General features: G+C 44.9%; 1 protein-coding gene across 2 annotated transcripts in view; it reads right to left on the minus strand.

Moving 5' to 3' along the window:
- Window positions 1-4,665: 4,665 nt before the first annotated feature.
- Rftn2 (raftlin family member 2) overlaps window positions 4,666-24,343 on the minus strand; it is a 55,819-nt gene continuing 36,141 nt past the window's right edge. For both annotated transcript variants that reach the window (XM_021198496.2, XM_029539407.1), the window contains 2 exons: window positions 18,341-18,419; window positions 4,666-5,001 (listed from right to left, as the gene is read on the minus strand). In XM_021198496.2, the coding sequence (XP_021054155.1) occupies window positions 4,729-5,001; window positions 18,341-18,419 (352 nt within the window). In that variant the 3' untranslated portion in view covers window positions 4,666-4,728. The remainder of the gene's footprint in view (window positions 5,002-18,340; window positions 18,420-24,343) is intronic.

Raw genomic sequence — 24,343 nt, forward strand, 5'->3', positions numbered from 1 at the left:
ACTGATCACACACCCCAAGACCGATCAATTAGGGACAGCAGAGCTGGTGTACTGATCACACACCCCAAGACCGATCAATTAAGGACACAGCCTAGACTGAGAGCTAGACTTTGTCCTCAAATGTTCCCCAGGGCCAGTCTACACAGGCAAACCCCACAGTGAGCTCAGGTGCAGGAAGTGTTGCCCAGTGGTCAGCTCTGACTCAAGCCATACTGGACACCTGGACAGAGCAGTTCTAACTGACTTTTATGTGATCGGTCCTAACTGCTTGTGGTTGTGGAATTTCTTAAGATTAGCAAACCTCAGAACATACAGAACATATCAGTGGTCAACATGACCCTGCTCTGCGTCAAGCTGTCTTTCTGTATCAGTAATAATATGAAAGGACTGGCAGGCATACAACAAAATGGCTACAGCTATGCCGGGGGAGTGGGCTTCAACAATGTTCATCTTTCTTAAAGTAAAGCTTTCTTTGAAATTCAGTTTTAAGGTTTGGACGCCTAGGAGATGTGGCGGCTCACATCTTTAATCCCAGCATTCAACAGGCAGAGGCAGGCAGATCTATGTGCATTTGATGCTTGCCTCATCAACATAGTGAGTTCTAGGCTACCCAGGGCTGTGTCAAAACAAGACAAGAACCCAAAACAAACAAAAGAATTGGACTCCATTTACAGATATTATCATATATTCTTTGAAGTTCCTTTGGAACGAGAAAAGCTAAACAAATTGTTTTCAAAATTTATGGCAGTCCAATGAATGTGGCAGATTTATTTCTTTAAATTGAGGTTTTACTCTGTAGCCCAGACTACCCTGCAATTCATTATTTCTCTGCTTCTGTCTCCTTTGAGCTGGGATTACAGCCCTGTGCCACTATGTCCGGTTCAAGAACACTTGACACGTGGTGAACTTCTGTCTAGTTTGGTCAGAGTGCAGGCCAAGTAGCAGAGCCTGGCCTCGAACTCTCTGTGTGTCTAAGGTCAGTCCCGAACTCCGATCCTCCTGCTTCCACTGTCAGGTTTCTTGGATAGCAGGTATGAGTCATCGTGCCCAGCTTTATTCGCGTCCTTGTTTGTTTATTTATTTAGGTAGAGTCTCTGTAGTCCAGGTTAGCCTGTAGTCCAGTTTAGCCTAGATCTCACTATGTAGCCCATGCTGGTATTAAACTTGTGGTGATCCTCCTGCCTCAGTGTCCTGAGTGCTAGAATGACAGGTGAAAACCACTATGTCTAGTTTTAAAGCTATAGGTTTTTATTTATTTGTTTGTTTGCCTCCTAAGCCCTGCGACTAAAGGCATGTGCCACCACTGTCTGAGTAAAGCTATATGTTTTGAAGCTATATAAATGAAATGCTTACTTTTATGGTCATCATATTTTAAAGCCAACACAAATATTTTTCCATGTCTAAAAAACTACCTGGGGCACCCTGAAAATTCTATAGGTGCTTGTGTTTAAAATTCCCTCAATGGGAGGGAATAATCCTTAAATTAAAAACAATGTTTTTATACTTTTTATTTATTTCATGTGTTTGTGTGTGCACATGCACGTCACAGCTCATGTATGGAAGTCAGAGAATAGCTTGCAAAGAGTCAGTTCTCTGTTTCCGCCCACTGGGTCCTGTGACCTGAGCTCAGGCTGTCGAGTGTGGCAACAAACACCTTTACCTGTTGAGCCATCTTGCTGGTCCTAAAAATGACTCATAAAAGGAAGTATGCAGGTTTGGTGTGATGGAGCACTCCTGTAGTGCCAGAACTCCAGAGGTTAAGGCCTGAGAATTGTAAGTTTAAGGCTAGCCTGAGCTACGAAGCAAGATCCCGAGTTTAACTTAAAAGCAACAACAAAAATTATGCTTGTATAGGTTTTTTTGTTTGTTTTGTTTTGAGATAGGGTTTCCTGTAGACTGGGCTAACCACTAACTCAAAGATCTTCTTGAGCTGACCCTGGGCTTGGAATTTTGTAAGAATATTACTTATTCAGGCAAAATGCCTCCAGAGAGACAGTGAAAGAAATCAGGCATTGCAGTTTACTGGATAAGAGCTAGAAATCTCAGGGCTAGTTCAACAAAGTAGACTTAGGATTCTCATTACAGACATGAATGGCAGCCTGCATTACATAATAGTAGAAAGAAGGTGGGTTGTGGTTTAAGAAGGAACTGGAGTATTGTATTATACATGAAAGGGTTAGTAGAACGGAACTCCCCTGGTGCATGTTTTTCACTAGGCCCAGAGGAATAGCATAATTAGGTATTTACTAAGGGACCCCTGTTGGTGGGTTAAACAATAGACTAGAATTGCACCTGGGCATATAACCTTTTCACCTGGCTCCTAAGAATAGCTGACTTTAGATAGGGCTGATCTTATCTCAGTTGTAAACACCGCCTGGTTCCTATCAACTTTTATGTATGCATTTCTCTGTAAAGAGTGATTATACATCGGATAACCTCAATGTACCTTGGCTAATGTTCCTTATTTTTCTTCTGTATTATAAGTCTGATGCTCGCTTTGAGAAATTACATTCAGATCCAACACTCCCTTGTGTTCATGTCTGTCACTCGCTGACTCCTTGTCCACCTGAGTACCGGGACCCTGATTTCTCCCTCAGGTTGAGGGACTCCGACTGAGCCAGCCTGTGGCAAGCCAGGGCTACACAGGGAAACCCTATTTCAAAAAAAAAAAAAAAAAACAACCAACCAACCAACCAACACCTCCCAAACAAACAAACAAACAAACCAAACCAAGAAAAGAAAAAAGAACAGAAAAGAAAACAACAAGGGCTGGAGAGATGGCTCAGCTTATAACTTACTGTTATTCCGAGTCCTGAGTTCAAATCCTAGCAACCACATGGTGGCTCACAACCATCTGTAATAAGATCTGACACCCTCTTCTGGTGTGTCTGAAGACAGCTACAGTGTAGTTACATATAATAATAAATTGGGACCAGAGCAAGGGCTGGAGTGAGCAAAAGTCCTGAGTTCAATTCCCAGCAACCACATGATGGCTCACAACCATCTGTACAGCTACAGTGTACCCATATACATAAAATAAATAAATAAATAAATATTTTAAAAATTTTTTAAAAAAAGAAAAAGAAAAACAAAACCAGGTATAGAAAACAAAACATGGGCATATTTGTGTTCAGTCAGACAGTAGCCTAACAACAAATAAGAGTTTATTATTCAAATGACTCACAACGTCAACAACAAGCCAATAAAATATATGAAATATATGAATTACTTAATGGCAGAGTCTACTGTAGTTCTTTTGTAGTTCTAAATGAAGGCCCCTGTTTTGTACAAGGAGTCTTTCCTGGGTAGAAGCTGACAAGATGAAGCCCCCTGGCAGCAGGGGGTGTGGCCGTGGAGTGGGTCAGTGTTGCAGACATCACGTGGGCTGTGAGCCCCCCCTCCACTCCCTGCAGGACTGGAAAGTCTGGGCTGTAACATGTTTCCAGGTTTAACATGTCTAACAGGATTTGAACCTAACGGTGGTAGCCAGCACACTTCCATTTGAGATCAATATTTGTTCTCTTCAATGGTGTTTAAAAATTTAAGAAAGAAAGTTAGATTTTGTTGGTTGTTGTTTGAGACATGGTCTTACTGTGTAGCCCTGGCTGTCCTAGAACTCACAGAGATCTACCTACCTCTGCCTGCCAAATACTGAGACTAGAGGTGTGCCAGCTTGCTTGGCAGAGATGAAATGTTTTCATCTACCATGGCTTTTACACATTGAGATGGTGGGCGCTCCTTTTAATGACTTTTTTCTTATGAACCAGTCAGTCACCTTTTATTGGACACTCGTTCTCAGTCAGGGTATGAAGGTTCAGCCAGTTGAATTCTTCCTAGATTGGAGCGGGGCAGGTGGTTATGCACAGCCAAGCAGTGCCCTCCATAATGACCCCTCTTTAGGGACTTTTTAAAATATTAGTTTTACTGCGAGGGTACACGTGTGCACAAGGGCACAGAGGAACAAGTACTTGCTTATGGTTCTCTCTACATTTCTATGGGTTCCAGAGACGGAACTCAGGTTACAAGGCTCATGTGGCGAGCGCCTTTACTGACTGAGCCATCCTGTCAGCCTTAACTGACTTAAGAGATTCTGTTTAATGCCACTGGGAGGCTAACGGGACCAACCATGCCAAAGTTAATGGCTCACTGAAGGACTGGCCACATGGTGGCCTATTGAAAGAAAAGACATAGGAAATAAAAATTTTTTTGAAGACTTTTGACAAATGGGCCTTGCTTTGTATGGACAAAAGTTAGATTAACTGCTATAGGCAGGGAACGGATATTTTCATGAGTCTGTGCCCATGGGAGAGAGGGACAGAAATAGGGAAGAAAGAATATTACTCAGTTTAATCGAGGCTGTAGCTGCCTGAGAAGGTGTTAATTAGTTGAAATGATTTGGACAATTGGCCTTTTTAATAGGCCTGATGAGAAATACTGATTTTTGTCCATTTGTGGGGAAGTGAACCAGGTTGTTGCTTAATGACCAGATGAGACATCTGTTTATACAGATGTATTAGTTGAGAGAAATGTACACATGCTTTTAAACTGATAAATAGTTGGTTATTCTTCCTTGTCTCAGAGGTTGAGCCAAAGTTTACATAGATTAAGGGAAGGCTGAGCCCGGAAATTAAAAACATTACATAAATGAACATAGTAGTAGCAAAATAAAGTCAGATGGCAGTCATTTAATAACTATTTACAAGGCCTCCTATGGGGTCACCTGGCAACTCACATGCAAGTGACCTGTGTCACGCCCTCTTCCTGGTCAAACTGTCCATCATCAAGTTCCCGGAGGACACTGTCGCTGCTACTGAACCCGGAGAAGCTGTCGCTCTGTGTGGGCTGCTCTTCCTTGGTCCAGCACTCTCTGGACGGAGAGAGGGAGCCCTCCTCAAGAGGGGCTCGGCCTCCTGCGACTTGGGACTCGTTTGCGTCCAGGCCTTGGCTCCTGCTGCCGACCTTGTTTCTGTCTTCACCCCTCAGCAGACGGCTACCTTTCCTCTGAAACACAGGAGATTGTCAATCAGGGCTTGGAGCATGCGCACCTCTGCTCTGCCCACCGCTTCTCAACCTGAAACTTGTCTTTCTTTCCCACTCCTGACTATAGGAGCTGCGGTGTAGCTCAGAACCAGATCTTCCTCAGAGCCAGGCCATCCTCAGCACCAAAGGCCTGCTCCTCTCTGCCTGTCTTGAAGATCTGCTTTTGGCTTGTTCTCAGTGGTAGGTGGGTTGTGTGAAAATTTCTCAGGAGAGAAATGAATTCAATTGTACTTGGGAAACAAAGTGAGCGAGAATCAAGTGCGTGCATTTTGTTGTTGTTGGTGGTGTAATGGTGACTAAACTGTAGAAAATCTACTTTAGTGGGTTTCTTGTCTGTGTTATAAGGCACCAGTGTGTCCTAGAGAAAACACATTCTAAGTGTTTCTGTAGAATAGCAGCTCTCAACCTGTGGGCTGGGAACTCTTCCGGTCAAATGACCTTTCACAGGGGTCGCCCGAGACCATCAGAAAACACAGATGCATCCATTTGCATTCATAATGGTAGCCAAATTATAGCTATGAAGTAGAAATAAAAATAATTTTATGGTTAGGAGTCACCATAACAGAGGAACTGAGGGTCAGCAGACCCCTTCCTTGTGCTGCTGCAAACAGGATTGCTGTTCTGCAGTCTGACCCAGCGCATCCACAACTGTGCCACAAGAAGCTGTGGGTGTTCTGCTGATAAAGATTTAAAGGCTGGCTAGCAACATCCTTGGTTCATGTGGTTTTTGAGTAAGAATGGCCCCCATAGGCTCATATATTTGAATTCTCAGTAGTAGAACTCTTTGAAAAGATTAGAAGGATTAGGAGGTGTGGCCTTGTTGGAGAAAGTATGTCACTGCCAGTGAGGTTTCAAAAGCCCATGCCAGGCGCAGGCTGTCTCCCTTCTCCCCGTCCTTCCTCTCTTTCTCCCTTGCCCTGTCTCTCTGTTCCCCAAGTTGATAATGAACTAAGGCTCTGAAACTGAGCAAGCCCCAATTTAATGTTCTTTTTTATTCGTTGTCTCTTCACAGCAATAGAACAGTGACTACGACAGTACAGTTCCTGTACAGTACATGTCTCTGTCATGCAAACTTAGGTCTAAAGATCTCTAAGTGGCCGGGCGTGGTGTTGCACGCCTTTAATCCCAGCACTTGGGAGGCAAAGGCAAGTGGATTTCTGAGTTTGAGGCCAGACTGGTCTACAAAGTGAGTTCCAGGACAGGCAGGGCTATACAGAGAAACCCTGTCTCAACAACCCCCCCCCGAAAAAAAAAAAAAGATCTCTAAGTGACAGAAGGGACTGTACCCTCTAGGAGGCCTCAAGGCCAGCATGTGGGCATCCAGGCTGCTGCAGGATTGCTGAACTATCACTGCCAGTGTGTCACGGGATCCGATCACAGAACCTCAGCTCTGTAAGGCTGAGCAAGGATTCAAAAACCAAACTAATAGTCACAGAATTCTTTCAAATTACCCACATTCACTTTAGTGTTAGTCGGGAACTAAGATTACACTTTACTGTGCGACAAAGCTGAAGTTACGAAACTTAGAAAACCTACCCTTGTTGGCAAAAGTTTCTTGCTCCCATCTCCACTTGGCAGACCTTTGCTGTGCCAAATGTAAACATCGGACCTTTGACCTTTGACCCTTGTCCTTTATTCTAGCTAAAAATGTGTTGAGCTAAGTTCTCAAAGTGTGGCCTGAGAGGCCCTCTCAGATAGGTGCCAGGCTTGAGAGCAATGTTCTGGTCAGTGACAGGGCTGGACAGCGCTACTGGGCAGACTTCCCCAAGCCCGGCTAGTGGGGGCCCTTCCCATGGGCACAAAGATCCCCTGGGCTTGTCCTCAACCTTCCAGTCTGACTCACACAGGGAGCCCCGGAGCCCTCAGTTGCAACAGGGACAAAGGTGACTTTTGCAATATGCTATTTTGTGTCAGATAACAGAAGCCAGCAGTCATAGCCATGAGAATTTCCTTAATAAAAAACGGAATATTCTTTAGCATATGCTATTCATAGTAATTTACTTTTAGATAACTGTTAATAAGTAAACGGCCATCGGTTGTACAGTTAAACTTTACAGCTACCTGATCAAACAGTCAGCACCGTATCCTAAAACACTTCAGAACACACACCTTTGCCCGTCAGAAGACTACGGGTTTGATGAATACGCCTTTCGCAATGATATTGCCTCTCACACAACCTCACCCATGTGAAATGCTTTTTTACAATCAGCCAATTTGTGATTTCCTAAAAACTCAAAATGTTGGAGTCTGAAGCCCATCCAATCCCGGGAGACCATTCACTTCAGTTCCCCATTCTTCAGGGGTCCCTGTGAAGAGGTGAGGCCATGGAGTATCCTGCACCGAGGGCACTAGTGCCATCTGTCTTGTGCTTTTCACAGTACATGCAGCACATTTGCAAAAACAAGAGTAGATCTGTGATGCAAGGCTTGTGTTTCCTAAATAAAACTCTTTCTGTTACAGAATAGTACATACACACATACACATGCACACACACACATGTACACACACACATGCACACACACATACACACGCACACGCACACATACTCTAGAGAACCTGGTAGAACAAAGAAAAAAGGAAAGCTCACCCTACCTCCACAAAACGCTATTGTTAGAACCTTGACATAGTTTGTCTCCTCCCCCTCCCACTCTCCCTTCCCCTCCCCTGTCTTTCTCTCCTTCTGCATAAGTGGCTCACAAAGCACAGCACACACACACACACACACACACACACACACACACACACACATTACCCTGCAGTTCCCTGTGACTTTCCAGGCTCACCCATGGCCTTCCCTGCTTCTTTCTGACACTTTCACTACAAGGTGGGAGGCAATGATGCTGGCTTGGATGCAGACCCAGGGCCACCCTAATGAATACCTAATGTGTCACTCTTGTTTAAAAGAAAAGGGACTGGCCCATCCTATTAGTGTCTTTCTTGATGCAGTGTCAAAATACCAGACAAAAGCAGCTTCGGGCCTGGTTTCTTCTGTCTCACGTTTGAGGGTACAGTTTGTCACGATGAGGAGGAGATCAGAGTCCACAGTTGGGGAGCAGAAGCATGAATGCTGTGATCAGCTCTCTTTCTGCCTTCTCTTCAGTTCAGGACCCACTTTCAGGGTGGGGCTGTGCCTTAGGGTTTGTTTCACTGCTATGACCAGACACCGTGACTGTGGCCACTCTCATAAAAGAAAGCATTGAACTGGAGCAGCCTGGCAGTTTCTGAGGCTCAGTCCATGATGGCAGGAGACACGACAGCATCCAGGTGCTGGAGGAGCAGAGAGTTCTACACCTTGACCCTCAAGCAGCAGCAGGAGACTGTGTCCACACTGGGCACAGCTTGAGCCTATAAGACCTCCAAGCCCGCCTCCACAGTGACACACTTCCTCCGACAAGACCACACCTACCTCCAAGGCCCCACCTCCTTCTAGTGCCACGCCTATGGGCCAAGCATTCAAACACATGAGTCTATGGGGGCCATACCTTTGAAACCACAGTCTGTCTTCCCACCCCAGTCAATCTAATGTAGGTGACTCCTCACGGGCACGTCCAGAGGTAACCTAATCTGGCTAATTCCTCACAGACATGTCTGGAAGCTTGCCTCCTAGGTTATTCTAAATCATGCTGTACCCATTCAGATACATAGGCAGCTCAAGTGACAGGCCTGTTGACTTTAGGACATCTCGCCATTGTCCCTTTCCATTGCCAGTGTTTTAATATAAACAAAAGAATTAAGTTAGGATGTAGGCTAGTGTCTTAGTCAGGGTTTCCATTGCTGTAAAGAGACACCATGATCACAATAATTCTTTTTTTTTTTTAATTATTTTCTTTATTTACATTTCAAATGCTATCCCGGAAGTTCCCTATACCCCCCNCCCCCGCCCCTGCTCCCCTACCCACCCACTCCCATTACTTGGCCCAGGCCTTCCCTTGTGCTGGGTCATATAAAGTTTGCAAGACCAAGGGGCCTCTATTCCCAGTGATGGCCGATTAGGCCATCTTCTGCTACATATGCAGCTAGAGACACAAGCTCAGGGGGTACTGGTTAGTTCATATTATGATCACAATAATTCTTAAAAAGGACAACATTTACTTGGGGCTGGCTTACAGTTCAGAGGTTTAGTCCATTATCCTCATGGTGGGAAACATGGTGGCACTCAGGTAGACATGGTGCTGGAGACGTAGTTGAGAGTTCTACATCCAGACTGACAGGCAACAGAGACAGACACTGGGCCTGGCCTAAGCAATTGAAACCCCCAAAACCCACCTGCAATGACACACTTCCTCCAACAAGGCCACACCTCCTAGTGTTACTCCATAAGCATTCAACATGACTCTATAGGAGTTACAGGAAGAACCGTATCTACCAGAAGCTTGAGAGAGTGGGGGTGGGGTGGGGAAAGGATGGGGGAAGGTTAACTAATGGACACAAGCTAAGTTAGGGTAGGAAGTTCTGGCCTGCTGTGGCCTTGTTGGGTGACTATGTATACTAGATTTCAATGTTTTCACTATAAATAAGTGATAAATATTTGAAAAGGTAGGCATGCTAACTTGATTTAAAAATTAAATGATATATATGTGCATTGAAACATCACACTGTGTACACACACACACACACACACACACACACTTTAAAATTTTCATGGACCAGAGGCTGGAGAGATGACGCGGCAGTTAAGAGCACTTGTTGCTTTTGCAGAGGACCAGGGTTTGGTTCCTATGTGGTCGGTCCCATGTGGTGGCACACAACTGTCTGTAACTCTAGTTCCCAGGATGCCCTCTGCTGGCTTTCCTGGCATGAGGCACGCACATATATATATATATATATATGCAAGCAAAACATTCACACACATAAAATAAATCTTTAAAAATTGTATGTACCACTTAAAAATTAATTCAAATAAAAATCCATCCACACTGCAAATACCAAACCAAACCACTGCCTGTCTTCCAGGGGCAATCTCTTTGTTTTTCTCTTAAACAACAGAACTTTCTCCCCAACCTCCCACAGTGTTTGAGCATGTGGTATCGGCACAGACCATGTCTCCGGGCTCCTTTGGAAGTGGATGTGGACAGATAGAGCAGTTCAGATCAAAGCAACAGAAGACGTGATGTCGGGAGAAAGTCATTGCCCGAGGCACAAACTGAGAATTCCAATTTTCTGTATCTCAGTGGCTAAACTTTGCAGCAACTGGCTGAGGAGCACAGGCTCTGGAGGGGAGAGCCCGATTCTGATGGCCCCACCCTCACCCCATCCTGAGTGCCTGCCCACCTTTCAGTATTCCGGGAGTCATCTCCTATGTGGAATTCATGCTTGGGGGTCAGTTTGTTTGTTTATGTTGTGTGTGCCGTGGCGTCCATGTGGGAGACATGTAGGCTTTGGGCCTTTCTCCTTATTCCATGGACTTCAGGGACAGAGCTCAAGCTGACAGATTTGGCAGCAAAATGCCTTTACCTCTAAGCCACCTTGCTGGCCATCTAAACTGTCTGTTGTTGGAACAGCTTAGTAAGTAGTTATTTACTAATTATCAGTCAACATGAAAAAAAATGTTCTTGATAGCTAATGCTTTTCACTTAATTTCCACTTTATGATTGTGAAAAGTTCCAAACATGTAGACAATTTAAAAGCAAATAGGTGCCCGATGCCCTCCACTTAATCATTTCTCCCTAGGTGTGTGTATGCTCTGGAACATCAGCAAATCACATTTCTGTACTACAGCTGATGGTCGTTTTAGTTAGAGGAAATACAGAACCATTTGGTGTTCCTGGACTTTTCTCCTGTCTCTTTGTACAGTTAGCAGAATCTGTTGTTGAAAGAAAAGCATTTCTGTGAAGGTAATTACAACCTCTCATACTGCCAGTCTAGGTGCCAGACACATTTAGACAGGTTCTCAAAGCAAAGCCTGAGAGCTCTGTGGTCTGCGCTAATATCCATATTTTATAAAGGAATGGGGACCTGGATGGCCCCCAGGCGCTGTCTGTGTCCCTCCTGCTTCAAGCCCCTCAGAGACCTTTCCAGTTTGCTGTCAGCCTCTGAACCTCCTATGAATGGGGGTCCTATGCTCTCTGAGCGTGTGGAGACAAAATGCTTTTAAAGATTTTTTTAAAAAATTATTTTAGGACTCTTCCCTGTGTAATCCAGCGTGCGCTCTCTCCGTCTCTCTTCTCCCTGTCTCTGTCTCTCTCTCTCTTCCTCCCCTGCCCTCCTTCTCTCTCTTCCAACATGACCTCTATCTCATTCTCTCCCAACCCCTAATCCCCATGGTGACTTCCCTGGCCTTTATCCTTGGGGCCAATGAACTTGCCTAAGAGCAGCTTCTCAATAAACCTGCCTTTAAAACAATGATTTTAGAACTATGCTTCTGCGCATCTGTGTGCAGACGTTGCAGAGTTCGTGTTGCAGACCTGGACTGGAGTTGACAGATGGTTATGAGCTGGAACTGAACCTGAGTTCTCTGGAGTTCTCAGCCAGTGCTCTTAATCACTGAGGCACCCCCTCGGGCCCAGAAACCAAGCACTTTTAAGTAGCCCTTTGTCTCTTATAAATGATATGGGCAGAATTTTTTAAAAACTGAAATAGACATTTTTAGATAATTTTAAAAAAAACTATGAGTTTTATTTAACTCTTCAAAAGAAACAAAAATTTAAGGAGAAAAATTTTAGAAAAAAACATTTCAGTAAAATTTAGCTGATGAAGGTCAAAAATCCTTTTTTTGTTTGTTTGTCTTATTTTGTTTTGCTTTTGAGCTGGGGTTTTGAGCAGCCTTGAACTCCTGATCCTCCTGCCTCCAACCTCCAAGGTCTAGAATTATAGGTCTGCACTCCAGCTTTTGATCAGAATCCCTCCCCGCCTCCAGCAGAGCTATCATTTCCTGGAATATATTTGGAAGCATCTGTCCAAAATATGACAATAAAAATAGGATTGAGGCCAGGAGTGGTGGCGCACACCTTTAATCCCAGCACTTGGGAGGCAGAGGCAGGCAGATTTCTGAGTTCGAGGCCAGCCTGGTCTACAGCGTGAGTTCCAGGACAGCCAGGACTACATAGAGAAACCCTGTCTTGAAAAAAACAAAATAAATAAACAAAAAAAATAAAAAAAAATTGAGAAACAGAAAGAAGAACTGAGCTTAGTGGAGTCTCACACATGGAAAAGAGGCTAATCATTGCCCCTAGGTTCCCAAGAATCCCATGCCCAAGGAAAGGCTTCTAGAAGAATACAGCATGGGAAATGTAATCTATGCAATTTATAAGGCAAATGTTCTGAAATTTTCTTTCTTTTACTTCAAATTTTTAAACTTATATATGTGTGTGTGTTGCCTGCATGTGTGTCTGTGTATCATGTGTGTGCAGTACCCAGGGAGGCCAGAAGATGGCGTCAAATTCCCCTGGCACAGGAATTACAGATGGATGTGAGCCACCATGTGGGTGTTGGGAACTGGAGTTGAGCCCAGGTCCTCTCTAAGAGCAGCTAGCATTCTTACCCTTCTAACCATGTCTCTAACCCCCCTCTTATTTATTAAAGATGGGGATCTCATTCTGTTTCTTAGGCTAGTCTCAAGCTCCCAGGATCAAAATGATTCTCCTGTCTCCAGCTCTTGGAGTAGCTGGGAGATGTTGAACCTTATATGTTGGATTTTGTTTTTTGCTCTGATCTGATAGTAACTGTGCCCTGGTTCGTTTTTGGGCTAAAAGTATTTAACTCAATTTTATGTTACCGGAGTTCAAGTTAAGAGACTGGATATTTTAAAGAGACAGCGAGGCCAGATGTGTGGTGTAGGCCTTCAGTCCCAGCTCTCAGGAAGCAGAGGCAGGTGGATCTCTGAGTTTGAGGTCAGCCTGGTCTACATAGTGATTCTGTGGATAGCCAGTACTATGTAGTGAGTGAGACTCTACGAGAGAGAGAGAGAGAGAGAGAGAGAGAGAGAGAGAGAGAGAGAGTTAGTTTATGTGTGTGGGTGTTTTATATGTCTGTGTATCATGTGCAGACCTGGGGCCTGAGGAGGCAGAAGAGAGAGTCAGATTCCCTAGTACTGGAGTTACAAATGGTTGTTAACAACCATGAGGGTGCTGGGAATTGAACCTGGGTCCTCTGGAAGAACAGCCAGTGCTCTTAGGTGCTGAGCCATCTCTCTAGCCCCAGAAACATTGAACTTTTAAGTTAGATCATTTGTTTTTTGTTTTTGTTTGTTTGTTTGTTTATGACAAGGTCTCTCTATGTAGCCTTGACTGTCCTGGAATTCACTTTGTAGCCCAGGCTGGCCTCAAGCTCAGAGACTTACCCATCGGTCTCCTGAGTGCTGGGATTAAAGGCATATGTATGCCATCACACCTGGCTAAATGGTGGGATTTTCTTATACTGTGCGATTTTCAAAGTTGTGTTGTATTTTATATTGTGATATTACTATTAACATGATCTGGAGGCAAAACAAGAAGGGAAAGGTTATGGTTTAAAGTGACATGTTTGTGTGTCAAAATTGACAAGGAGTTGGGTGTCACGGGTAGCTTCAGTTGTCAACTTGAGACAACTGGGAAGAGGGACCCTCCACTGAGAAATTGCCTTCAGGGGTTGGTCTGTAGGTGGTCTGAGAGGGAATGTCCTTAGTTGTTAATTAATGTGGGAGGACCAGTCCATGTGGGAGGTGCCATACTGGGCATGAGGACGTACATCATATAAGGAAGGCAGCTGAGCAAGCCAGAGGGAGCCAGCCAGTGTCTGTCCATGGTCTCTACTTCAGACCCTTCTTCCTGGTTCCTCTTTGAGCTCCCGCAGGAACTTCTACCGGTGATGGGCTGTTATGGAAGTGTAAGCCGGGTAAACGCTTTCCTCCTCCAAGTTGGTTTTGGTTAGTAGTCTTTCCCCACAGAAACAGAAAGCAAAGCAGGACATTAGGACTATAGGCACATGCCACAATGCCCAGTGTGTGTGTGTGTGTGTGTGTGTGTGTGTGTGTGCGCGTGCGCGCGCGCGCGTGTGCACGTGTATGTGCATGCACCCTTGCGTGTATGACACAGCAGTCGAGTAAAGGTCAGAGGACAGCTTTTGGGAGTCAGTTTCCTTCTCAGGCCATGTGTGTCCTGGGAAATCAAACACAGATGGTCTGTCAGGTTTGGAAACAAGCACCTTTACTTGCTAAACCATTTCACTAGGCCTGGGATTTCATTTTTTAAAGTGCCCGAACAGTAAAACTGACATTTGGGTATACATTTTTATGGGCTGTAACAAACATAGACTTAACAAACACTACAGCAGTTCCATCATCTCCCGGTCTTTCCTGTACATCCTCCTGTTGCAGGGTTCACCTAATGCAGGCTGTGATGTAAATGGAAGGATACAGTGTAGCCTTTGGATACTGGCTCCTTTAACTCAGTCAAACAGATGAGATCCATCTAAGTTACTGTTTGCATCTGTAGCTTATTTCTTATTCTGATTAGTACTTAATTGCAAGACTGTACCATCATTATTTATCCATCCACATAGTGAAGACATCGGCTTTCTCCTGCTTTGGACAATTATGACTAGGATAACTATAAATATTTGTGTATACACTGTGTGCACACACATTTGTGCACACACATGTGTGTTTCTCTAACATAAACACTCAGGAGGGATTGCTGAGCCATATGTGTGCATTTAAAGTCCTAAGAAGTGGTCTGAGCATCTTCTAGATTGCTGGTTGCTTGCATCCCTCCCAGAGATGACTGCTTTGCTTGCCGGCTGTTGGTTACTGTCTGATTTAAAAGTTTACTTTTGTAATATGTGCATGGTGGCATCTCGTCATAACTAATAATTAAAGCATCTTTTTCTGTATTTATTTCTTGTGAACATATCATCATTGATAACTGTGTTGTTTTCTTACTGTTGATACTTGAGATTCTTGATGTATTCCCGATACAGTCCATTGTTACTGATGTGCTATCTAAGGTTTCTGAGGTCTGTGGCTTATCTTTTCATTCTTTTAGTGGTGTAAGTCACGTGACACAGGCTTTTAATTTTGATGAAATCTAATTTACCAACTTTGCTTTTTCGGAGACAGGGTTTCTCTTTGTAGCTCTGGCTGTCCTGGAACTCACTCTTTGTATGCCAAGCTGTCCTCAAACTCACAGAGCGCTGCTTGCTGCTAGCTCCTGAGTGCATCGGATTAAAGATGTGCACCACCACCGCTGGGCTAACTTATCAACTTTTTTAAAAAAATTTATTTATTTATTGTAAGTACACTGTAGCTGTCTTCAGATGCACCAGAAGAGGGTGTTAGATCTCATTACAGATGGTTGTAAGCTACCATGTGGTTGCTGGGATTTGAACTCTGGACCTTTGGAAGAGCAGTCAGTGCTCTTAACCGCTGAGCCTTCTCTCCAGCCCCACTTATCAACTTCTGATAGAGCAATGTTTTGCTATTATATCTGAGATCATTCCTAACTTTGTGGACAGTTCCTCCTAATGTCTATCCTAAACATCTTCTAGTTTTACTAATATAAATAATTTTTGATGCCTTAAAGAAAATGGGGCTGGGGTGCAGCTTACTTCACAGATGTGTGTGGCTGCAGGGGCAGGTGCTCCCAGCATTCCCGTGGGAGGGACAGGAGGGCGAGCATTTCAAGGTTTGAGACTGACGGCTTGACCATTCTGGATGGCAAGATGCTCCCAGTGCCGCCCCTGGTGAGTCTCAGCCTGGGCTTCCATGTCACACTTTCCCTGTACTTCAGCAGCAAGTGCCACGTTGACCATCTCTGCCCGCCCCATGCGCTCCTGGCCATGCGCACGGTCTCTGGCTCTCGGTTCTAGCAACACTTGGGGCCAAGGGACACTAGAAAGACTAATCTCCAGAGAACCGAGTCCTGGCGATAGGGCAGCCATGTTCAGGGCCTCTTGCTGCAGAGGACTTTGTAATTCTCACCCTGGCTCCTTTTCTCCAGTTGTCTTCGCTGCCTTCATGAACCCAGGCATGCTCCTCTCCATCTCTCTTGGGATTGTAGTCTTGTCCTGACTTCTTTCCTTTACTGCATCACACAGACACAACTTCATATCCCATATTACCCAGAAGACTTGTGGAACAACTTATTTTCTGTGGGAAGCGGGTGCGGCCAGCCAAGACAGTGCCCTGGCTCATTGGCAAGCTCTGTGATCCCTGCTTGTTTACCAAGCACCTGAATGATCACGCGCACCTGAATGATCATGCGCAGCCCACCTGACGCACAGCGTCATACAACATAATATTGAGTCATTGGCCTATCAACGTGCACCCTGTCTGCATTCATGGCTCATGTACAGAGCGTGCTGAATGCTGATTGGATGATGAAGAGTGGTGAAAGACGAGTGCAGAGGGTGGAGGGGGATAAATTGGGAGATCCCCCAGAATAAAGCGGAGAATAAAGGAAGCTGCAGGAGAATAAAGGAAGCTGAAGCGGAAGCTGCTTGAAACCTACCTTGGCGTCCACTATTTGCCCCACCTCTGCTGGTCGGAGGCTGAGGCGCACGGCAATTTTCTTTTTCATTTTTTCTCTTTAACAACGTGTGGTATCGACTCTAGAGCCTCATGCACTCTACGTGAATGCTCTACCCCTGAGATCTAGCCTCGGCTCTAGAATTTCAAGTTAAGGACAAAGTCCACAAGTCAAGAAACTGCTGTCAATGCTAAGTAGAAAAGACTGTGAGGTAGCTTAAACACACCTGCACAGCCCCATGGGGGCTGTGAGGGAGCGGAATCCTTGAGGACCATTTGGAGAATGTTCAAATTCTTAACAGAATACTCCATAATAAACTTGTGAGCCAGGGTCATCCTTTGTGAGGTAAGGGGCGCACTGCTCACAAGTGGTGACTCTCCTCTCCTACCTCCTACCTTCCGGTCCACTTCCCTACCTCTCAGTCTACTTATATGTGCAGCCAGTCAACTCCAAAATTAGCACAGCACAGCTAAATTGCATACACTATGGGTGTGTGAGTGTCCTGTAATAAGTTAGGCATTATCAGTACAGTTTTCCTCCAGTCAGAGAACATTGTTCAAGCTTTAAAACCACAAGAGTAAGGAACCCCAAGCTCAATGTCCCACTTCAGTAAAGAGCAGGCCATCCAGGCATGGGGGTGCATGCCTTTAATCCCAGAGCTCAGGAAGCAGAGGCAGGTCAGTCTCCCTGAGTTCAAGTCCAGCACGGTCTACAAAGTGAGTTTAAGGCCAGCCTGTCTACAAAGTGAGTCCCAGGACAGCCATGGCTACAGGGCTACAGGGCTACACAGAAACACCCTGTCTAACTCCCTCCCCTATATATATATATATATATATATATATATATATATATATATATATATATATATAGTCTGCTCAGTGTCAGCTTGAGGCTGTACTGAGACAATATTAATATTGATGTGCTGCACGTTGTCAGAGGTCAAGATAACCAAAAATGTGTGTATTTTCAAAAACCCAGGAACTTTGGACTCACAAAACTTAGAAGAATAGTGGAGGACACCCCTTTCCCTCTACCGCAGGACTGGTAGCTGAGGCTAGGGACCACAGAGGCAGAGGACAGGAGAGCAACACAGATTTATGTTGTATGCAAGCAGGGACTTTGTAGAAAAGAAGAAAAAGTCAAGGAGATGGCATGGTGTGGAAGACTGAGCTCAGCACAGCTGTGTGAGAGGCCGAGAGGCTGGGAGCAAGGGACTGGCAAGGAAGGCTGTGTCAGAGCCTCCAGGGGATAATGATGGGCAGGCTATTTCACTAAGGTTTGTCTTTGCAGATTCAAGTCAGAGAAAATCCTTTCCAATTGTCAGCCTCTTTCCGCCAGGGAGAGCAGATGTATAAGTGGACTGGGAACCGCTACCTCTATAAGGTGGCATATAGGCCATTCTAGGTTGGAAAGGGGGCAGACCAAGAAACTAACTGGGTCTGCTCTTTCTTAGTTGCCTGAAGCTCAAAATGGTCCTTCTGTCAAAGTACTGTGTGTTGGGACGGCATATTTTAATAGTCTTTGGAACTGTGTCATCCTTTCTTTTAAAAACAATTACAATTTTTATTTTATTACTAATTGGTATATGTAGTGTGTGTGTGTATGTGTGTGTGTGTGCACACATGAGTGCAGGCTCACGCAGGCCAGTGGCATGTGCATGGGCCAGAAGACAATTTGGGGGGTCAGTTTCCTCCTCCTACAATGGGTTTTGGGGGAACCCTTCTGCAGGAGACTGTTTCCATGCTGAGTCTGAGAGCCCTGTCCTGTACTCACTTTTAGACCACTGGAGAGAGCTCGAGGATTAAATGCTTTACTATCATGTCTTATTCATAACCTCAACATTGGTGATTTGTACTCACTTCTGGGGTCTGAGCCGCTGAATTCCACGTAACTGGCCTTTGGAGAAATACGACTTGCTTGGTAGCCAAATTCCCTTCACTGAAAGTTAAAATAGTAACATTAGTATTTGTGAATTAGGAATGCTCTTTTAATCCTAAAGAAATTTTAATTACTTTCTAAAGTTAGGATACCAGCAAATGGATTTCATTATAGCATTTTCATATACATGCGTCATTATACTTTGTCCCAGTGAATTTGTAATTTTCTCCATATTTAACTAGGTTGGCCCACATATATCCTTTATGGGGCAATCTTCTGATCCCAAAAAAGTTATGAAATATGGCTCTATAAATTGCACTGGAAAAACAAAAAAAAAAGAAAGCTTATTAAAAAATAATTAACGGGTGAGGGGAAGGGGCGTTGGAGAGATCACTCAGTGGTTTAGAGCACTTGTGGCTCTTCCAGAGGACCTGGGTTTGATTCTCGGCACCCACACGGTGGCTCACTGTGGCTGTAACTCCAGTTCCAGCGATCTGATGCCATCTTTTGGTTCCCATTGGCATCAGGCACTCACATGGTGCACAGACAAATATGCAGGCTAAATATCCAGACACACAAAAGTTAACTAAACAACAAGTTGGAGGGTTAACTCAGAGAGGTGGAGCAGTTAGAAGCACCGCTGCTCTTCCAGAGGATGGGGTTCAATTCCCAACCCAGTCATGACATCTTACAACTGCCCATAGCTTCAGTTCTAGAGGATCCGATGCCCTCTTCTGGGCTCTGAGGGCATACATGTACATGATACATATAAGTGCAGGGGAAACACTCACACATCTTAAAATAAACCTAAAGACCTTTTTAAAAAAGGGGGAGGTCATCTCACAGAGGAACTGAGTTCATCTCCCAGCACCCATATCAGGTGCCTAAAAATCGCCTGTACCTCCAGCCTGAGGGGTCTGACGTCTTCTCTCCTCCGTAGGCACCTGCACACATGCGGCATTCATTCACACAGACATATATGTACACATAAATAAAAAAGTTTAAAGTAATTAAAAACTCTTGTAAAACAATATAGTTATTATAACTCTCCCTGCCCGGGGAAAGACCCAAAACCTCAAAATATATCAAAAAATATAATCTCGTGAAACCAGTTTCAGAAAATTATCTTTATGCTTTTGCTTCCTCTCTGGTTCTTCTCAGCCCTGCTGGCCTTTGTCCTGTGTGACCTGTGACCACCATTATTTATATTTCCTTTATTCCTTGTGTGTGTGTGATGGTAGTTTTAATGCAGGTCCAGGATCTTCAGAGAACGAAGAAGACACCAGAAGGTGTTGTCTTTCCTTATGTTTTAGAGAATAAGTTTCTTGCTAGTTCTAAATCATGCTGTTATTATACACACACACACACATTCACAATTATGTTTATATATAAGAATATGTCCACACACACACATATACTTCCTCTTATGGATTATTTCCTTGAGATGAATTATCAGGAATGAAATTATTAGGTCAGAAAGGACGACTTAAGCCTCTTGGTATGCGTTATGGAATTAGAGAGCAGTGTGGGGAGCCACGCGGGGAGTTTTCTTTCTCTTCCACTGAGATGGATGGTTGCGCCTCAGTCAGTTCCTTTCACTGAGAGGCCGCGTTGTGACTGGCCACTCCACTCAGTATTCTCCTTATTTAGCTGTCATCTGGGTGGTGATCCTATCAAGAGCTTCCTTGTCTCCTAGGGCTCGCAGGGAGGAGGAGGGAGGAGTAGCTAAAGCTGCTCACTAACAACTTTTATCATGCAAAGAGCCCGACAAACCCTTCCTACTCGCTGCAGTGGACTCTATGATTTGTCCCTGGAAGCTGAAGGGGAGTGAAGCTCTGGTCCTACAGCGAGAGAGTGTGTGAGAGGGGGGAGAGGGGAGAGGGGAGAGGGAAAATTAGAAATCTTCCCATAGGATGCTAGAAGGAGATGGCTACAGTTTTATTGTTAAAAGACTTCTTACACTCCAGTTTCATTTCAGTTTGAGCGTATCTTCTGTTAGAACAAAATGCTTTGGATGGTGTAACTTTTGGGGACAAATTGTGAGGGACTGTAAGAAGAGATCAGCATGGAGACTAGACTGGGTCAGTGTTTGGGAGTCACAGGCTACACTGGAAAAAGACATGACTTGGGAACCACATAGTTCCTGGGTTCAAATCCAAGCCCTGCCACAGCGCTGCCGCCTATGGTCTTTATGCTTGCCACTGTCTAAGGACCTGGGAGGGGTAAGCCAGAGTCTTCCTCTGTGCCGCCACTAGAAGGAACACAAGTGTGTAACTCGGGGCTGGAGAGGTAGCTCAGTGCTTAAGGGTACCTGCTGTTCTTGCAGAGGACCTGGGTTCAATTCCCAGAGCCCACATGGTGGCTCACAACCTCTTCTTGTATCTGTGGAGGATTTGCAGGTCTGGTGTGCAGACAGATATGCAGGTAAAGTACTCCTATACATAACATGAACTAAGTAGATAGGAAGAAAGACAGAGAGACACTCAGTTCTCTATCCACTTAGTACAATGTAGGGTGGAGTAATATATATATATATGTTGGTATTTTGAGACAGGGTTTCTCTGTATTGCCCTGGCTGTCCTGGAACTCACTTTGTAGCCCAGGCTGGCCTTGAACTCAGAAATCCGCCTGCCTCTGCTTCCCGAGTGCTAGGATTAAAGGTGTGCACCACCACGCCCGGCTAATAATTTTTATAAAAAGAAAGAATATCAATCAAGAATATCTTTCAGAGAGAAAATTCACGGGAGAGAGTTCATAGGAGAAAGAAGAAAGATTTCTGGCAGTGTTGTAGGCAGACAAATACAGGAGAGAACCAGGTTGGATGAGAAGCGGGGCCCAGGCAGGTAGGTGGGCCCACAGCGGGTTCTCTCCAACCAACTAGAGGATGGGCCATCTGAGCCCAGGTTGGAATGCAAACAGTCGGTTGACCTTCTACTTCTAACTCTTTCCCCAGTACCTGAACCCTTATGGCCAAGGCCGAATGACCCCAGAGAGGCTCTGGCTGCAGAAGTGAGAGACTTTTGGTCCTAATGCTTTATAATATGTTTAGGCTGTCTTGAAAAGGTCTGCATTCTCATTTGTTGTGATTTTTAGTTTATAATATGCAGAGTACATTGTAATGGAGAATAATGAGGAAGATAGAAGCAAGTTTCTACCCCGCCACCACAAGGCAATTAGATGCCTGAACTTATAGGTTCTGATGTTAGTATGTCAGGAGAAGGGGCAAAGAAAATTCATGACCTGTGATATTTAAATACCATATCAAAAATGAGCCACTAAAGCTTTGCTCTGAAATTCCAGTAAAACTGGCATTAAGCCTTAACCCTAGCACTTGGGAGGCAGAGGCCGGCAAATTTCTGTGAGTTCAAGGCTAGTCTGGTCTGCATAAAGAGTTTTAGGACAGAAAAGACTATGTCCAGAGACTGCCTTAAAACAAACTCCAATGAATTCAGGTTTGCACAAAGGTAAGCAGCATGTTTAATATAAACATAAGAAAGCAAAATTACCATCAAAACCTTTCTAACTGAAAAGTCCTAAATATAGCTTGATAATGCCTTCGGGGATACTTAAAATTTGAAATTATTTTTGTGGGATATCATGGAGCTGAAGCTATGATTGGGTGCTGCAGTCCTTCCTAAGCATGCCTGAGGCCCCAGGACACAGGCAGAGGCAGAGGCAGAGGCAGAGGCAGAGGCAGAGGCAGAGGCAGAGGCAGAGGCAGAGGCAGAGGCAGAGGCAGAGGCAGAGGCAGAGGCAGAGGNCAGAGGCAGAGGCAGAGGCACAGACACAGACACAGACACAGGCACAGACAGGCACAGGAACAGACAGGCACAGGAACAGACAGGCACAGGCACAGACACAGGCACAGGCACAGACAGACAGTGACAGACCACAAAGAGAGCTGGGAGTAAAAAGACAAGTTACAGACATGTTGAAAGTTGGAATATATAACTGATAAAAGGCTCTCATCTATGATTAAATAATTTACAAATATAAACTTAAATGTGAGCAAAAGATTCTAACAGGTACTTGACAGGTACAGAACCCAGGTGATCCATGAAATGAAAATGTTCTTAGCCTCAGTCACAATTAAAACTATAAATAAAAGAGGCTGGAGAGATGGGTCAGTTGTTAAGAACATTTGTGGCTCATCCAGGGCACCTGGACCCAGCACCCAGATGGTGGGTGGCAACTGCCTAACTGCAGTTCCAGGTGATCCTGCATGCAAATGGCACATAGATGCATAGTCTGGCGTGCACACACAAACCCCAAAACAACAACAAAAATCTAAAAACACAAGCAAAACAAACAAAACTCACCCAAAACCCACACAGATCACTACATACCTCACAGAACGGTGCCATTTTGAAGTTCAGCAGTATTGCATGCTTGAGCAAAGGGAAGACCCTACCCCACCTCTGGGCTGCAGCGGAAACCAGAAGCCACCTACTTGGGTTCCCTGCCCAGCACTTGCACTTACAGAAAGCCCAGTGGGGTGCACACCAGGGTTCCGAAGTGAGCTAAGAGGGACTGGTCACAAGCACCATCACAAGGTGAGCGCATCCCAGCAGGCAGATGCACACCCACAGTGCTACACACAGACCAGAGGGAGGTGCTTCATGATGCCTAACCCTGCTTGTTGGCTGGAGTGAGTGCACAGGTGCAGTCTATGCGCCTGTGTTTAATGCACTTCCTATGCGTTGTGTTCACAGCAATTGTTTTTCTAAGATTTTGTTATTCATTCTACTTTATGTGTATGGGTGTTTTGGCGGTCATATGCCTCCATGTGGGTGCTGGGAGCTGAACCCTGGTCCTCTTGAAGAGCGGTCAGTACTCTTAACCACAGAGTCCTCTCCAGTACCCACAGCAATTGTTTTAAGGGCACAGGTTAATAGTGAATTTACTCCTGGTACTGCAAACCAACTGAATGCCTCTGGATGAGGTGGTCACTGGTCCAGTGGGGAGGCTACCATGGTTAGGGCGGAGCAGAGCCAGGCTGCTGTTTTCTGTTTCTGTGTTTTCAGACAGGGCTTCATGGAGCCCAGGCTGGTCTTGAACTCCCTATGTAGCTGAGGATGACTTTCGCTTGAGATTACAGGCTCCTGGGAGTTCTCTGCCTGCACTTATGTCCGCATGCATACTTGGTCCCAGTGCAGGTCAGAGAGGGCATCAGATCCCCTAGAGCTGGAGTTACATGTGGGTACTTGGAACTGAACCCAGGTTCTCTATAGGGGCATTAAGTGCTCTTAACCACTGAACTGTTTCTATAGGTCCCTCCCCCTTTAGGCTATAATACTAGCTGCAAGCTCAGCTGATGTGGTCCTTCACTGTTTATTTTTCTTGAAGAACTTCCTGGTAACTCTCACCTTGACTTCTCTAGTAGAAAAAGGATTGGGATCCTGGTACGATAGTGTTATGCCAACAATAACGAAGGAATCTGCCTCGTTCCCAGGCTGGTTGCAACAACCTTGAAAGGGTGTAGGCATGGCGCCTTACAGCCTCGTGCTGTACCATGTGCGTGATCTCATAATCTTTCTTGAGAGTTCTGTTATAAACCTCGGAGGTGTACCGCTGCCTAGGAAATGGAACATCACAGGACGTCAACCTAGAGAGTGCCGAGAGTGTGTGCATGTCATGAGGGGACTATCCCCCGTGAGCCATTCAGGTACAGCTTAGCCAAAAGAAGGGCAGAGACAGTTGAAATACTGTCTCCAAGGAGGGGACTGTTCACAGACAGTGGCTCTGAGTGATGGATTTTTTCAGGCACGGGGCCTCCAAAGAAAGAGTGTGACATTTCTTTTTCTGGGTGTAAGCATGCATCTTTATGATATTACTTATTTCTGTTGCCTTATCGCTCAAGACCCTCAGTGCAGATCTTGTACACAGTGGACTGTATGTATACCTTATATCTTCTGGAACATTTTGATTTGGGACAAGCCATCCTACCCTGCTTGGACAACTGATTTCATCCTCTTGGGAATTTG

Source organism: Mus pahari, chromosome 5, assembly GCF_900095145.1.
Source record: "Mus pahari chromosome 5, PAHARI_EIJ_v1.1, whole genome shotgun sequence".
Classification (NCBI taxonomy): Eukaryota; Metazoa; Chordata; class Mammalia; order Rodentia; family Muridae; genus Mus; species Mus pahari.